Source organism: Xenopus tropicalis, chromosome 1, assembly GCF_000004195.4.
Source record: "Xenopus tropicalis strain Nigerian chromosome 1, UCB_Xtro_10.0, whole genome shotgun sequence".
NCBI classification, from domain to species: domain Eukaryota; kingdom Metazoa; phylum Chordata; class Amphibia; order Anura; family Pipidae; genus Xenopus; species Xenopus tropicalis.
The window spans coordinates 146567776-146584027 of NC_030677.2; the positions used below are offsets into that span (position 1 = coordinate 146567776).

At 37.9% G+C, this 16252-nt stretch overlaps 1 protein-coding gene across 1 annotated transcript; it reads left to right on the forward strand.

Moving 5' to 3' along the window:
- Window positions 1-1212: 1212 nt before the first annotated feature.
- usp30 (ubiquitin specific peptidase 30) lies at window positions 1213-13987 on the forward strand. Its single transcript, NM_001045620.1, is given in 13 exon segments — window positions 1213-1386; window positions 3336-3445; window positions 4966-5145; window positions 5969-6072; window positions 6420-6518; window positions 7443-7485; window positions 7734-7828; window positions 9006-9065; window positions 10139-10225; window positions 10438-10518; window positions 10696-10897; window positions 12444-12546; window positions 12975-13987. Coding segments are annotated over 13 exon segments (1560 nt in total). The 5' UTR covers window positions 1213-1252; the 3' UTR covers window positions 13237-13987.
- The last annotated feature ends 2265 nt before the right edge of the window (window positions 13988-16252 follow it).

A 16252-nucleotide genomic window follows, 5' to 3' on the forward strand; every position in this document is an offset into this window, starting at 1 on the left:
AATCCATAATGGAGAAACACCTATGGGTGTATAATAAAAAAAACATAACAACCAAGTCCAGTCAGCAAGGTTTTGAGCTACTGTATATTAAAAGAGATATAGATTCACAGAAATAATTTCTTTACAAAGCACTGGTAAGGCCTTATCTAGAATATGCCATGTGGTTTTGGCCTCCAGTGTTCAGAGAGCAAGAAAGCAACTAAGCAGATAAGGGCAAAAACATGCGCCAATTAGTTGCCGCAACATATGCATTAACCTATGGCAGGAAAGTCACTGCGACCAACTTTTTAAAAAGTCTCTGCATCTAATCGACCCATGTGTCTTCGCCTAATGGGTATGGAAAGTCTGAGGAGAAAAGGCTGGCTATGTTGAGGTTGTTTACGTTAGAAAAAAGGGGCTTATTTTATTTACCAATAGATCCTTCAAGCAGAAACAATGATCCATTGGCACAGTATATATACTGCTATGCTTTCTGGGGCAATAAACAAAAATGTATATATATATATACACACATATACTGGAATATACTGTGTTCTGGGTTATTACAAAAAGAAACTGATGTGGACTTGGTACAGAATTTGTACTGTTATATTTTTTTTTGTAAATGTGTGTTGTGGATATTCTTATAATGCCTTGGTAAAACTGCTAGGTTGTCTTACTGTTTGATGTGGGGTAATATGCTTTATACAGCCTATATATCTGCTAACCCTATGTTAACTCTAACTCTGTGATACAAGTGCTTGCAAACAGTTGAACAAAGCAGTGACTGAATTAGAATTAGACTGAGCAACTGTTGCATAACATCTGTATGACTGACATTCCGTGGATACCTTCCCTGACTGCTTGTGTTGTCATGGGAACGCTGCCATGCTGTACCTATGGGGAAGGAAAGCGGGCAGCAGCTGAAGAGGAGGGTTGGGGGCATTCTGCATTCACGCCAATGCTCTTATTCATATTACAGACTTTTATTTTGCTGTTTTTGTCAATGGGGTGGCTGGCTAGATGTCTGTGGCTAGTACAGAAACGCTTTGAAGAATGAGATTTTGCTGCCCTCTTGTGGACTAAGGAGACTTTTGCCTTAGTCGCTGACATCGAAGCTCTGTTTCTTACAACTGGGCCGTCCTCTGTTGTTTTCTCCGCCTCTGCTGTTGAAGCCAGCTCGCCTTCCTCTTCCTCTGTGTGCTCCATGCCACTTCCTGCTTAGGGATGATGTCAGACGCAGCTGCCTTACAGCATTTGCAGGAGTTGTGACATGTCCTGGGCTCCAGTGAGTACTTGGAGCAGGCGGACACCTTTGGCAGCTTGCTGTAGTGCCCCAGAGCTCCCTCCTGCTGGAGCCTGGAAAGCTTGTGCTGCTGGTTCTCTTCGAATTGGACCGCAAGGGAGGTAAGCGTAACTAGAGTGCCAGGGTTATTTCTATTGGCCAGGGGCTGCCAGGTGACCCCCGTCAGTTATTACTTAGGGAACAGTGTCAGTCAGTGCAGAGTAAGGAGGCCCAGTAACTAAGTTCTTTTTTCTTTTGGGCCATTGCAATCACAACACTGTTTCTGGGTTGTTTACCTCCCTTCCTCTGGTAACCAAGTTACAGTGTAACTTTAACCTATCCTTTACCCTGTACAGTTTGTGTCCCCTATCAGGTTGATATACACAGGGACCCATTGTATAACATTAAAAGAAATAGTCATTTATTGAAGTAGTGCAATGACCATTCCAAAACCTGCTGTTGTAAAACAAACAAGGACAAACTTATATATATATAATCATATTGAAGTTTATCAGCTGCTTATTAATGTATCCAGTAAAGAAAGAAGGTACCTTGATGCTGGAATGGCAGTTGATGTCATCTACTTAGATTTTGCTAAAGCGTTTGATACGATACAGTACCTCACAGAAGGTTAATGATCAAATTGAGGAATATTGGCCTAGAACATAATATTTGTAATTGGATAGAGAACTGGCTAAAGGATAGAGTACAAAGAGTGGTGGTAAATGGAACATTTTCTAATTGGGCCAGTGTGGTTAGTGGAGTACCGCAGGGGCCAGTCCTTGGTCCTTTGCTTTTTAACTTGTTTATTAATGACCTGGAGGTGGGCATAGAGAGTACTGTTTCTATTTTTGCTGATGACACTAAATTGTGCAAAACTATAAGTTCCATGCAGGATGCTGCCGCTTTGCAGAGCGATTTGACAAAATTGGAAAACTGGGCAGCAAACTGGAAAATGAGGTTAAATGTGGACAAGTGCAAAGTTATGCACTTTGGTGAGGGCAGTGAGGCTGTGGAATGCCCTTCCTAGTGATGTGGTAATGGCAGACTCTGTTAATGCCTTTAAGAGGGGCTTGGATGAGCTTTTGAACAAGCAGAATATCCAAGGCTATTGTGATACTAATATCTACAGTTAGTATTACTGGTTGTATATATATAGTTTATGTATGTGAGTGTATAGATTGGTTAGTATAGGTTGTGTGCTGGGTTTACTCGGATGGGTTGAACTTGATGGACAATGGTCTTTTTTCAACCCTATGTAACTATGTAACTATGTAACTATCTATGTCATTCAGCAATTGCCAGAAATCAGTCCTATTTTTTGCTATCACTATATATTCTAAAATAATTAGAACACAATCACATACATTCTAACCATGCTATGACCAATAACTCTGACATGTATTGTCTGAACTGGCAATTTGTGGATTCTGGCAAGTGTCAGAGGGGCTGCTGTAAGATGCTATAGACAGTCACTATTTATTTGGGTCTCTATGTATTTAAAATGCCAGGGCCTAATTTGAATCGAAGTCCAGGCCTGCTAGGTGGGATGCTAAGCATCTTTGTAACACAGTTCTCACTTGGTGCTTTGGCAAAGTCTCCCTGTAACTGACACTTCAGTGTTGACAGCTATGCTTTTGTCTCTTTGGCTGTGAGTACAGAGCTGCAATGGTAAACAGGCACAATTCATTTACAACTAAAAACAATATAACTTTGTTCTTCCTCATTAAAGCATCATGCAGTCATGGGTTTGTAGCAAAGCTGTTTCTGCCATAAGGTAAGGTGAGAACCTAAGGCAGGAATGCAATTTATTTCACTTTTTATAGTAAATCACAATGCAGTGGTACACCACATGCAATATAAATTAATAATTTTTTTCACTGTGTTATCATCTCTCACTGTATTTTGTTAAATGTGCTCAGCTCTCTGGGAAATTTGATAATACATAAAATAATATGTTTAATAATGTAGAAATTGGTGAAATAGTGTGCTGTATGAATATACAGGTAAAGCATCTTTTCAAAGTATAAGGTGCTTGAATATGCAGTCATTTGATTGGTCTCTTTTGCAGGTGTAAAATGATGAAGAACTGGGGAATGATTGGTGGCATTGCTGCTGCTTTAGCTGCTGGAATATATGTTTTATGGGGCCCCATATCGGACAGAAAGAAATACAGGAAAGGTAAGCATTAGTCAATGAATCCTGAATAATTCTGAAAGGCAGTGGTAAGATTGCCAGATGAGCAGAGTAGAGTTCTATTGGACCCTTTCAATGTTTCTAGGGCATTCACCTCCCTTCCTCGGTAACCAAGTGACAGTGTTAATATAGTTTAAAAGACAAAAAAAGACACCCCCTCCTCTTAAACCTGTACAGGCTGTGTTCCCTATCAGCATGAGGTGATATACACAGGAACCCTCTGTATAACATTTACAGAAATAGTCATTTAATGAAGCAGTGCAATGTCCTTTCCAAAGCCTGCTGAAAAGTGAAAGAAACAAGGACAAACTTTTATATATATATATATATATATATATATATATATTGTATTGAAGTTTCAGTTATCAGCTGCCCATTAAAGTATCGAGTAACTGTAATTTAGCACCATTAAAGACTGTGTATTAAGTAATATATACAGTTAAACAATAACATACCAGCTACATATTCTATGCAAACTGAGAGACTTGTGCTGTCCCCTTTCTACCTCTGGTACATTAATGTTAGCTCATTTTGATCATCTGCTTGTAAATGTAACATAAGTAAATAATCATTTGAGTCTATTTGATCTTACAAATGGCACACTGCGAAAATCCAGCCTGTACGATTCAAATATCAGTGTCACAGCAAGAACCTATGAAAGCTCAGTACAGAGCAAAAGGTCGCACTTTCATGTATTTCCACAGAATGGAGTCACTAAGTAAATGTCACTCAGACTTATGTAAAGTACTTTACATTAAGTGACATGTTTTGTAACTTTCTGTCAGGGTGCTGATATTTTAACTACACCAGCTACTTATTGGTGTCCAGTTCAACTTTAAAACTTATTTTATAAGGGGTAATTTCCAATTATGTTGCTTAAATCAAGTAGCTGGTATAATATGAGGTCTTGCTGTAAACTATGAGAGAACTTCTGTGTCCAAAATATTGCCAGATTGTGGTCCAGCATATCTGTTAAAGGGAGAAACAAAGGGGTACGGCTTACTGAACCAGACTTTGTATGCAAAACAAAAAATAGGCAGTAATGTAGGCAAACAATTCAATAAAAATAAAATAATAGTTCAGTCCTCGTTTAAAACTTGCAAATATTCTGATTCATAATAGATGCAATAGGTATAAAAGTTTATACATATTATACATTACACACATATAACAATGCCAAGGCAAAACAGAGTAGAAAGGTGAATATGGGCTATTTGGGTCTTTTGTAAGCAGTACTTAATAAATGGGTTATATGATTTCAAATATTTGGTTTTTTTTGGAAGAGTCACTAATGGCACTGGCCTGTTGCTATAGTAGCTGTATTTGACTGGCCTTTTGCTGCTTGTGGAAAAAAAAACTGTTGGCAAAATAGTCCATCTCACAGAAATGGCAGACCCTTAATTTTAATAGCATTATAGAGTACTTTTTTGGGTAAAGCATTGTTTTTGATCATTAAGGATCCTAATGCAACATTACATAAAAACATACTTGTTTACTATTTTTAGGTCTTGTACCTGGCCTGTTAAATTTGGGAAACACCTGTTTTATGAACTCTCTGCTCCAGGGTCTGGCTTCCTGCCCATCTTTCATCAGGTGGCTTGCAGATTTCACGTCAAAGTACAGACAGGAGAACAACACTACAGAGCATCAGCACCTTTCTGTCACCTTGCTTCACCTCCTAAAAGGTAATATAATCTAATGTAATGTATTTTACAGGAATATTGGGAGTTATAGTTGCAGCAGTTGTAGGATTGCAAGTATTGTAAACATTAGTAAAGGAATACTGTCATGGGAAAATATGTTTTTTGGTTTTTTTTTTTCAAAACACATCAGTTAATAGAGCTTCTCCAGCAGAATCCAGCATTTTCAAAAGCACAGACACATTTTTTTTGTATTTCATTTTTAAAATTTCACATGGGGATAGCCATGTTCTTCATTTCCCAGGGTGCCTTAGCCATGTAACCCCAAGAAGTGCAAGGTCAGATATATATTCATTCCCTCATGATTTAAATATAGATAAACACTACTATTTTGTGTTTATGAAATAAATATCAGGCATCATGTAAAAAAAAACAACAAAATTCTACGTTATCCCCAAATATTGCGAGTAACCTACCTTCCTACCTTCCTTGCTCTGGGAAGATAAAGTAGTATGATGTTCGACTAGGCCAGGACTAATATCACACTGAATGATTTCCCAAAGGCATTTTAACCCCCAAGAATTTGCATTAGTGGTGCTTTAGTTACCCTTTTCATGTTCTATGCTTGCTTTTAGGGATGGTGCTTGCTGACTGTTCTCTAGTTGGTTAGTTTAGAACTACAGCCTTGACTACTGTAGTACATATTAAACCATCATTAACCTTCACTTGAGTTGGAGTCTAATTGCAATGTGCCATCTATGTATTTATGTATTATCTTTCTACCGAGAGATGATGCAGGTATTTGTTTTAGACATGTACTGAAGGTATAATTTCAGAGCCTGGGAAAATTGTACCTTTTCTCCCCTAGCTCTGTGCAACCAGGAGGGTACTGAGGATGAGGTTTTGGATGCCAGCCCTCTATTGGAAGTCCTCAGGGCTCACAGATGGCAAATCTCTTCCTTTGAAGAGCAGGTCAGTGATAGAACTCCAGTATCTAACAATAATTTATCTGGGGAAAACTAAATGGGTGTCTCTTTAATCAGACCCTGTATTAATCAACATGCTGTATGCTTAGCTAGGGAGGGATTTTGTCAGCTGCAGGGGGTGCTTGGTGCTACCAAATTCATGATTGCCTTCCTGCATGTATTTCTATACACTTATACAGAAAAGTGGGACAAAGCACAGTGTCTATAAATGATATAATATACTGTATTATTCGTGAATGTATGTGTTGAAAGATTTTGCATTTTCTTGCTACTTCTTCATGTCATACAGTAATATATACATACATACAATAACATGTTGGTCTGCTAATGCAGGATGCCCACGAGCTGTTCCATGTGTTAACTTCGTCATTAGAAGATGAGAGGGATCGCCGTCCTCATGTCACTCATCTTTTCGACCTAGATTCTCTGGAAGTAAGTGTTCACAGATTTTAGTTAAAGTAGAATGGGATGCATTCACAGTTTAGACATTTCCATAGGGCTCATAATATTAGTAGTCTGGTTTAGCATTTGTCTGCTGTGTATAAAGGCATACCTGTTGTTTTAGTGGGTTTTGATACTGTTATATCAAGCACCATCCACCAGTTATATCTGGTATCATTTGTTTTATTAGATTTACTTTACTTTTTTATTTACTTTTACTTAAGAATATTATTTAATAAAAATTACAAGATAATTAAAAAAAGAAATAAAACTAGACTTTAGGGGATAAATAGTAGTCTACCCATAGTTAGTACAAGATAATTCTAGGGTGTAATTAACCAGCTGCAACCCCATACATGTAACTGACACAATAGTAAATGATGATAGCACAGGTATGGAATTTATTGTCAGTAATGGTTTGCACCTGGGGTGCTTCTTAGAAATTTCAAATTGCTTGTTTTAAAAGGTCTCATGGGAAATAGCAGTGCTACATTTGGAAACTTTGTAGATTATGGATTTCTGGATAACAGATCCCTTATCTGTATTGCAGGTTAACAATTAATATGTTTTTACTGCACAGGTGACCTATTGGCAGGGAACTAGTCTTTACAACTTGGGCTAGATGTTGTTTTACTAATCAGCAGATTCAGTCTGTCACCAGGTCTAGACTGGGATATATATAGGCTTTGGCATTTCAAGTACACAGAGGCCCAAACAGCCCCCACCAGCCCACTAAACAGTGACTTTCTACAGCAATTTACAGCAGCCCCTCTGGCATTTGCTAGAACCCACAGATTGACAATCTGAGCCTGGCTGTAACTAAGTGCTATAGTATCACCCTGTGTATTTATATAGTGTATTTATATATTTGCATAGCCATTTTCTTTACATGAGTTTGCGATTTTGTTTTTGCAGTTTCCATTGGAACCTCAAAGGCAAATCCATTGCAGGACACAAGGTAGCTATTTTGTACATTCATTTGGTTTATATGCTTAATTCGCAAGTAGTTGAGTTTCCAACATAACATGCACGCTTCAGTTCTTCAGACTGTAGTGAGAGATGCTGGGGATTATAGCTTAGCAACAGCTGGAGAAATTATGCTCATATAAAGCCTTTTATATGGCAGTATTAGAAGAGTGAATAAATTCAAGCAGACTACACAGTGGTAGCATTTTATAGCAATAAGTCTTTATCAATCCTTTTCAGTGCCCATCTATCCTATTCCTAGCCAGTGGAAATCTCAGCATCCATTTCATGGGAGACTCACTAGTAACATGGTGTGCAAGCATTGCCAACACCAGGTAAGTGTCAGTCATGTTTGTGTTTTGGGCTTTACCAAGACCATTTGTGCTAAACGGGAAATTTTACAGCTGTAGTTCACATAAGTCTTACCAGTAAGATGAATGTATTCATTTAATATTTGTTAAATGAAGCATATCTTTAAATTGCATGAATTAGAGAAAAACCTATATTGGGTTTTTAAAAGCACTCCACTTGCATAAGGCACACGTCATTGATGTCTTAATACCTGCTCTTATATACAGGTCCTACAATTGCAAGTTAAATTTTCTTCTCAGTAGATTGGAGTGTGGTAATTTGCTTGCAGATAATAATACAGCTGGGAACAGAATGAGCGGAAATTGACCAGCACTCCAGTTATAATATTCAGGTTCCAAGAGGGACCAAAACTTTTCATACAGGTGCATGTTATACAAATAAATTACTCTCCTTGCACCCAGCAGTGGCATATTGTTCAAGTGTGGACACTTGGACTGTGTATGTAAGGAATAGTTTTAAAAAAGCCTCTAAAAGATATATACCTGATATCCAAAGTATTATTTTTTTTAAAAAGGGGATATGCTGCAAAAGAGGTGCAATAGTGTTCTGGATGATGAATGTGTTGCTATATGAGTTTCTTTAAAACAAGAAATGTATATTTGCCCTTTATTTTTCCATCTGGCACCCTGGATTTTTATGCAGGTCAGGCACATTCCTGTATTATGGTAGAGTTTTGCATGGGCTCAGTGGATCTATGTGTAAAAAAACACTGTTCAAGTGTTGCTGCAGTTTTACCCTACTAGAAGCATGCAGATCTTTGCAGTATGGAGTATGGAGGCAGATGGTAGGGCATGGCAGAATTTGGAGGTTTAATATAACCTAATGATTTATGAGTATTGATCTTTGTGCTAACCAGTTAGATCTGGTTTCCTGATAAGAATACATAATAAGGTTTGAACACATAGGGACACTTATTAGTGTAAGTATTCCTTAAAATCTGGCATCTTGCAAATGTTTTCTCATTGTTCTCAAGGGCCCATTTGTTTTGCTGATTTAGGTTTGTACGACAACAGTGACAGTGCCTACTGGGCACTGATAAACAAAACACAGTCAGTCAGCAAAAATCAGTTTATTTTTCTTTCCTTTGGGAACAGCGTTTTGGCACCTAATGGAAATTTGTTTGTTTTTTTTGTTTTTTAGAGTCCAATGAGATATGACACATTTGACAGCCTCTCTTTGAGTATCCCAGTGGCTACATGGGTAGGTGCAAAAAAGAATCAAATTTATTTATCCCAACTGATTTGCTGCACTCTAAATCAAATTTCAGTGTTTCTTACAACACAATTATTTACACACTGGTTTCTGCATAGCAGATAGGATCTACATTATGCCTTTTCTACAGATCCTCAATATAAGGCTTTAAATATAAGAATTGATCCCCAATATTGGCTTTAAATGTAAGAAAATTGATGTTTTCAAACTTAAGCCTGGATAAAACCACACCTAGATAGGATTTTTAAAAATTACTGTGCTTTCTATGCTACTCTAAGGACAGATTTGTTATGGTCTTATTATTTCCTATTTGCTATTCTTCTAAGGTGCCATTACATTATCGTAGTAGCTGCAAATAATAGTGCTTTTGTGCTAACACAACCATAGACTTATATTGCCTTAAAAATTTAATTAACTAGAGGGGCTTATGGAATATTTTAGTGGTGATGCTGACCTCTAACACCCCATAGAAATTAATTGAATTTGACTCTTTAGAGCAGTTCACTAAATATTGACAAATTAGTACATTGAGCTTGATAAAAGGCCACACATGGCCTGAAACATTGCTGTATTGCCCTAAGATGTGTGCAATAAAGGCATTTTAAACAAGAATACAAGTGGTGCTGTTCCAGATTGTTCTTGCTTAGATATACCGATGGGAAATGGCCATTGTGGAACCTACACTAATTCCAAAACAGATTCAAGGTGTCGTGCTGACTACTATTTGCAAATTAGTATTGTGAAGTAGGCCAAAGTTGCCTTGTGAGGAAAATTTGGGCTACTTCACAAAACCAAAGCGATGAGTAGACTTTCCCACCAGCGATTTACATTATTGCCAATGGGAAAACAATTTCTGATTAGCCCCTCACAGTAGAGGAGATTTATCGTAGGCGACTATATGCCTAATGGCCCCTTAGTAGAACAGAGGGCTTAAATAGTAAGGGATTATACTGACACAACATTTATTAAAATGATTTCATAAGGTATATGCGTATCATAGGCATAACAAAATTCATCAAATACCCAATTCTGTGTGTTAAAATTGAATTCCTCCATTTTAGGGTCATCCCATAACGCTAGACCAGTGCTTGCAGCATTTCATTTCTACAGAGTCTGTTAAAGATGTTGTTTGTGAAAACTGCACTAAGGTAAGTAGTAATGGTGAAGATGGCTTTACTCTATACACTTTGAACTGAAGTAAAGCAATTGTGAGTATAGTGAACTAGACTTATTCAGTACTAGAGGTGTGTTACTTATATATCTGTATGAAAGATAGACTGTTGCTCCCATTGGAATGCTTAGTGAGTGGAGCAAGGGCATTGCAGTGTATACCTGATTTCTGTATGTTCTTTCTTGCTAGATCCATGCTGCACAGATACCAAATTCGCAGTCGGTAGAGAATCGCAAAACAACATTTGTGAAGCAGCTGAAGTTGGGGAAGGTATGATTTTATTTAAAACACCCAGCTGTGTGCTTAGCATGTCACTTGGTACTTAATTTTGCCATAGGAAACTGATGTTGAGCATTACAAGCTGTTTGTCCTGGGAGTTTTGTAAATAGATATTGTGTGCCACAGTGTTAATATACATACTGACCCTTTTCTTCATGATTCTTGCAGCTCCCTCAGTGTTTGTGCATCCATTTGCAGCGTCTAAGCTGGTCTAATCAGGGCAGTCCCTTAAAACGAAATGAGCACGTACAGTTTAGCGAATTCTTGGCTATGGATCGATTTAAATATCGGATATCTGGATGTTCCACGAGTAAGCAACCTGCTAACCATCTCTCTGCTGCTGAGCAGGAAACAACAGATGGGAAAGAAGGTAAACACCTGAGAGGTTCTGAACCTTCATTTAAGAACATTATTCAGATTATTACACATTTTGGAGTTTGGTGCTTGTCTACTCTATTAAATGGGAAATGTCCACCAAATCTACGTACTGTTTTTTAGGGGATGGTAAACAATGGGTAACAAATATTAACCGTTTTATATAACGTGCACAAGAGAAACACAGACTTTTCAGTTTCATTTTGTGCAATAATGCTTGACCTGTGTTCTGCCATTCTGGGGCTGGGCAGCATGCTTCCATCCTCCTATATGCACTCCCACCCTGCAGCTGATAGCTACACCTACATCATATCCTAATTCACAGTTACCCCTTCACAAAGCTGCAATACTGGGATAATGAATTAAAAAACTGCACCATACCTAGTAACCCACAGCAACTAATAGATGTTTGCTTTTAAACAGGTGAAAGTATATGGTACCTGCTAAATGGTTGCTACGGGTGACTAAATATGGTGCAACGTTTGACATTTTTATTAAACTGTGTCACAAATTACATTTTTTCTGCAGTTGTTTTTAAGCCTACTGCTTTGAACTGTCCATGTAGGCAGCCATTGGCTTTAATGGCAACCAATGTCATGGAGCATGTCAAGAAACACATGCTTTTTTTTTTTTTTTTAGCTTAAGATCCAGTATGTATGTACAGTGACTGGTGGTTATCATTAAAGTCAAGTCCCCAGTAGAAAATGAATATCAGTTTTGATGTTTGGACAAATTTTCCTGTTTGCAATGTTAATAAGAAATCCTTGAAAGTCTTTGTTAAACCAAGCTTCTTGCTCCCTTTATATGTCATGAATTAGATAAAAAACAGTTTAAAATTCTAGGACTCCACTCAGATACAGTATTATAAAGGAGACTTTTTATGCAAATGAAAACATTTTAAAAAAGGTTATCTTACCAATATCTTTATAAAGAGAAGTATATTGTTTATGAAGTCAGTGATATTAGTGGCATCACTAACCACCATTTATAAAAATATACAGTGAGACATCAATTTTAAATACCCTGATCTTAATTTTTTCCTCATTTTATACTTGTTTTTTTTATGTCCCTAATATATCATCCGTTTCCCTTATTTTACATTTTTCAGGATTTTACAGACAGCTGCTTTTTAATGCTTGAGCATTCTACCTTAGCGATGAAACTCCTAAATAAGTTCTGGTGCAACCAGAGAGCTGCTTTTGAATGCTTCAGCTCGAATTAGCTTGGTGATGCTAGGGTAATTTCTAAAAGATTCATACATATTATGGTTGACAGCTTATAGTCTCACAACCATGCTGCACACATTGAATAATAATGGTTTGAAGTAACAGCCAATCTGTGAATGCTCTGGAGAACTACTCCCTGCCCTCAGAATTATCCCATTGCTAAAAGGTATGCTATTTGTGGGTTGGTGGTATCTGGAATTTGGGTCTCTCCTTTCTGTTTTTATCACACCTGATTAGTTACTGAGTGTGACATCTGTCAAAAAGATACATTTAAGCTGTTTGTAGCTACATCACTGTCTTCTACTAAACTTTCAGGTGGTGCTCAAAATCCCACAATGCCATTTCTGAATGGAGCCTGTTCTACCTCATATATATCTCCTCCATTTACAAGCCCACTCCCAACCAACCCTGAATGGACGTGAGTTTTCTTTACTTCATTTGATACATATACTATATAGCCAACAGTATCTCATTTTAAAATAAAGGGGATTAATACAAAGTTGGTCCTCCCTTTGCTGCTATAACAGCCTCTACTTTTTTGGGAAGGATTTATACTAGATATTGAAAACTTAGTGGAGTTTGCCTTTATTCAGCCTCAAAAGCACTGGCTCTTAACTTTAAAAGATAAGACAGATTTGTAAGATATACAGTATGTCAGATTAAGTATTATGGCCCTGTAGAATAATGGCAAGCAATCTAGATGTAAGTGTTCTATTTTTCCCTTAGGGGATACCATCTTGACATAGTTTCTAGCTATTGAACTCCAGTTTATCCTGCTGCTTTTTGTATACAATATTTAATCCTCTATATTTGATCCTCCACATCTTATATATTTGCCTTCTGTAGCTCCTCATCATATCTATTTCGCTTGATGGCGGTAGTAGTTCACCATGGGGATATGCACTCTGGACATTTTGTAACCTACCGGCGTTCTCCTGCTGCCAAGAACCAGAAGCTCACTAGCCAACAATGGCTTTGGATTTCGGATGATACTGTTCGGAGGACAAATTTCCAGGAAGTTCTTTCTTCTAGTGCTTATCTGCTTTTCTATGAGCGTATCCAATCCAATCTTCACCATCCAGAAGACCAAAGGGCAGCAGAAAAGTGAAACCACCACAAGGGAAAAGATTACCCTAAACTTCAGCTTTAAACAAAGCAGGGCAAAGCAGAGACCAGTCTTACCTGACAATGCACGAAAGGGCTTTTTGTTAACAGCTGGTAATTTGTGCTTTATTCCATATTCTGTGATCTTGATGAAATTTATTGCAGGGTGAAAAGAACAACTAAACATGTTATTTAAAAGTAATTCTATTTCATTTTTATTTTTCAAAAGATGAATTAACCACAAGTTTAGACGTCCAAATAGACCAGACTCTGCCTATAATTTTAAACTGAACCCAATTATTGCCTTAGGGGCAGAAAACCATAATTCATTTCAGCACTTTGTTAACCACTTACTACTTGTAGTGGAATATTCTAGTCAGTGCTAATAAAGGAAAGTACAGATAGGGCCCCATAAAAGGTGCATATGTGCTACAAATAATAGCCCTTTGTATCTTTTTTTTAGAGGTAATTATCAAACATATATTGAAATATATTGTCTCACTGACATATTTTGGCACCTATTTTTAAGCACCCGTAAACACGAACATAAACCATTTGGTGTCAGTAAGGCAATTTTTAATAAATTTAAAAAAGCTGCCACAAAACAGTTTTGCAATTAATTTGCCATCATAAAAAAATGTATATATGTACATAAGAGATAATTTATTCTTAAAAATTGTATTATGAAATTCTGTAATTGGAGTTTTAGTTTTCTGATGATGTTAATCTATGGTAATAAAGTTAATTTTGTTAAATATTTTAGTTACAAGATATGAGTGATTTTCTTTCCATATAGTTCTTAATGGACTTTTAATATGGTTACACAAATGCATATAGTCTATTCTAAGGTCATATGATTAGTGAGATACCGTGTTTTTAACTTGTGATATATTACAGGCAGAAACACCAGCAATATACACTATATAAAAGTATGTGTCCATCGGTCTTCCCAACATATCATTGTGAAACCAAGAAAATTAACATAGCATTTCACTAGCTAAAATATACTTGCAAAGAATTAATTTTGAATAAAACATTGGGCCAATGAGCCTTTTTCACTTGCCTTGTTTGATCAGACCTTGAAAGCTAGGGAGCTACATGTTACTTAATTACAATGCCACACACTGCATGCAGCTTGCATCCACCAATCACACAGCTTTTAGCAGTAATCTCATTGCTGCTAGAGCTCCATGAATGGACTTCAGTGGGTGAAAAATAGTATAAAAAAAAAAAAAAAAGCACTTCCCTTTTAATGTCACACAAGGAGATTTGTTGCCAACTGGGAATCTGCGCTACCTTTCCCATAACACATGATTAGAAGTGATCCCCAACCAGTTGCTCGTGAGCAACATATTGATCACTGACCCTTGGATGTGGCTCTCAGTGGCCCCAAAGGTTTTTGAATTCCTGGCTTGAAATCAAGTTTTGGTTACATAAAAAAACAGGTGTACTGGCACACAAACCAACCTATAGGCTGCCAGTCCTTATAGGGGGTATCAAATAGTCAATTTATGCTTGTGTTGCTCCCCCAAATCTTTTTACATTTGATAGTGGCTCGCAGGTAAAAAATACTATGGGGACCCCTGCTTCACAGGAATCTGGAAAATGCTTTCTTCTGCATCTTTACATAATTACACCGAATTGCCACATGTAAACTGCAGCAATCACCATGTTAGTTAGGGGAAAGGTATTTTCAGAAGATTTGTTTCCATGGGGTAGTGCAGATCCTCCATGGGCAACAAATCTTCTTGTCTGTCATTACCATTACTTTTATTTACTAATCCCACCATTATGTAAAGCAGTGCTGTCCAACTGGCGGCCTGTGGGCCACATCCGGCCCGTGGCCCCCCACCTGTCTTGCTGCTTTGACTGCTTTCCTTTGTGCAAGCTTTAAATGGTATCAGTACTAAGATTAACTGTCCCCTTAATTGTTAACATCTCAGATTCAGACTGTAGACCCCTGTATTATTCACACCTTTTAGTCCCTGCATTGTTTACCCCCTGAATTGTTCACAACTCAGGCTCAAACTGTAAGCGCCCACATTGTAGCAGTGCCAGCATTGTGTCACTGTCTGTAGTGCCTATGCTGACTGTGCGTGCCATACTCTGCCTGCCCGTGCCATACTCTGCCTGCCCTATGCTGCCTGTGCATACTCCATACTTTGCCTGCCCTATGCTGCCTGTGCGTGCTCTATACTCTGCCTGCCCTATGCCCCCTGTGGGAGGTGAACCTGGCAGGGCTTTGTTCTGGGAGTTTTTAGCATTTGGAAATAATCATAATAAGGTCCCTAAGGCGTGTAATTATGTGCTGGTGGGGTTGCTGTGCTATCCACAGGGGATGCATATGGATTTAAGGGTATGTCTTAATATGACATAAACTTCTTTAACATATGAATGAAGGGTGATATCCCTCAGTACCACAGAAGTTGGACAGCACTGATGTACAGTGTTTTGCAATCTCTGAACAACCCAAAGTTTCATCCCTTTAGTTTATGATTATGTATTCATTTAAAAGGTTTGGATATACTGTGGCTCTGGATCCCTTACTCTATTACTATGATCTCTTACCATTTTTAACACTTTTGGAGGGGGATAGCAACAGATCGTGCTTCAGGTAAACTCTGAATGTGAGGTTAAATTGTGACTCTTCCCTTGGTATTTTTAAAAGTCAGTGGTTTTTCCTGGCGTCGATCCATCTGCTACGTTTCTACTGGGAGGTGCAGAAATGAGTGGTACAGTTTGCTATCAGCAGGCTTGATACAGCATGGTGCACTGAAGATCTAGATTGTATAGTTGTCAGTTACAGTCAGTGAACCCGGCCCTTTGGTTTTGTATCTCTAAAGAAACGTTGCCATACTATCCTGTTAGTCTACTTGATCTTTTTTGTGGGTCTGCCAGAGCACCACATCTCTGTCATGGGCGTGGAGCATATGTGCTATAAGAGGCCTTGGGTGTGCGCCAGGAATTGAGGGCCTTCACAGAATTCAATGCCGCAAATGCTGTAGAGAAGGTGTCCCTAC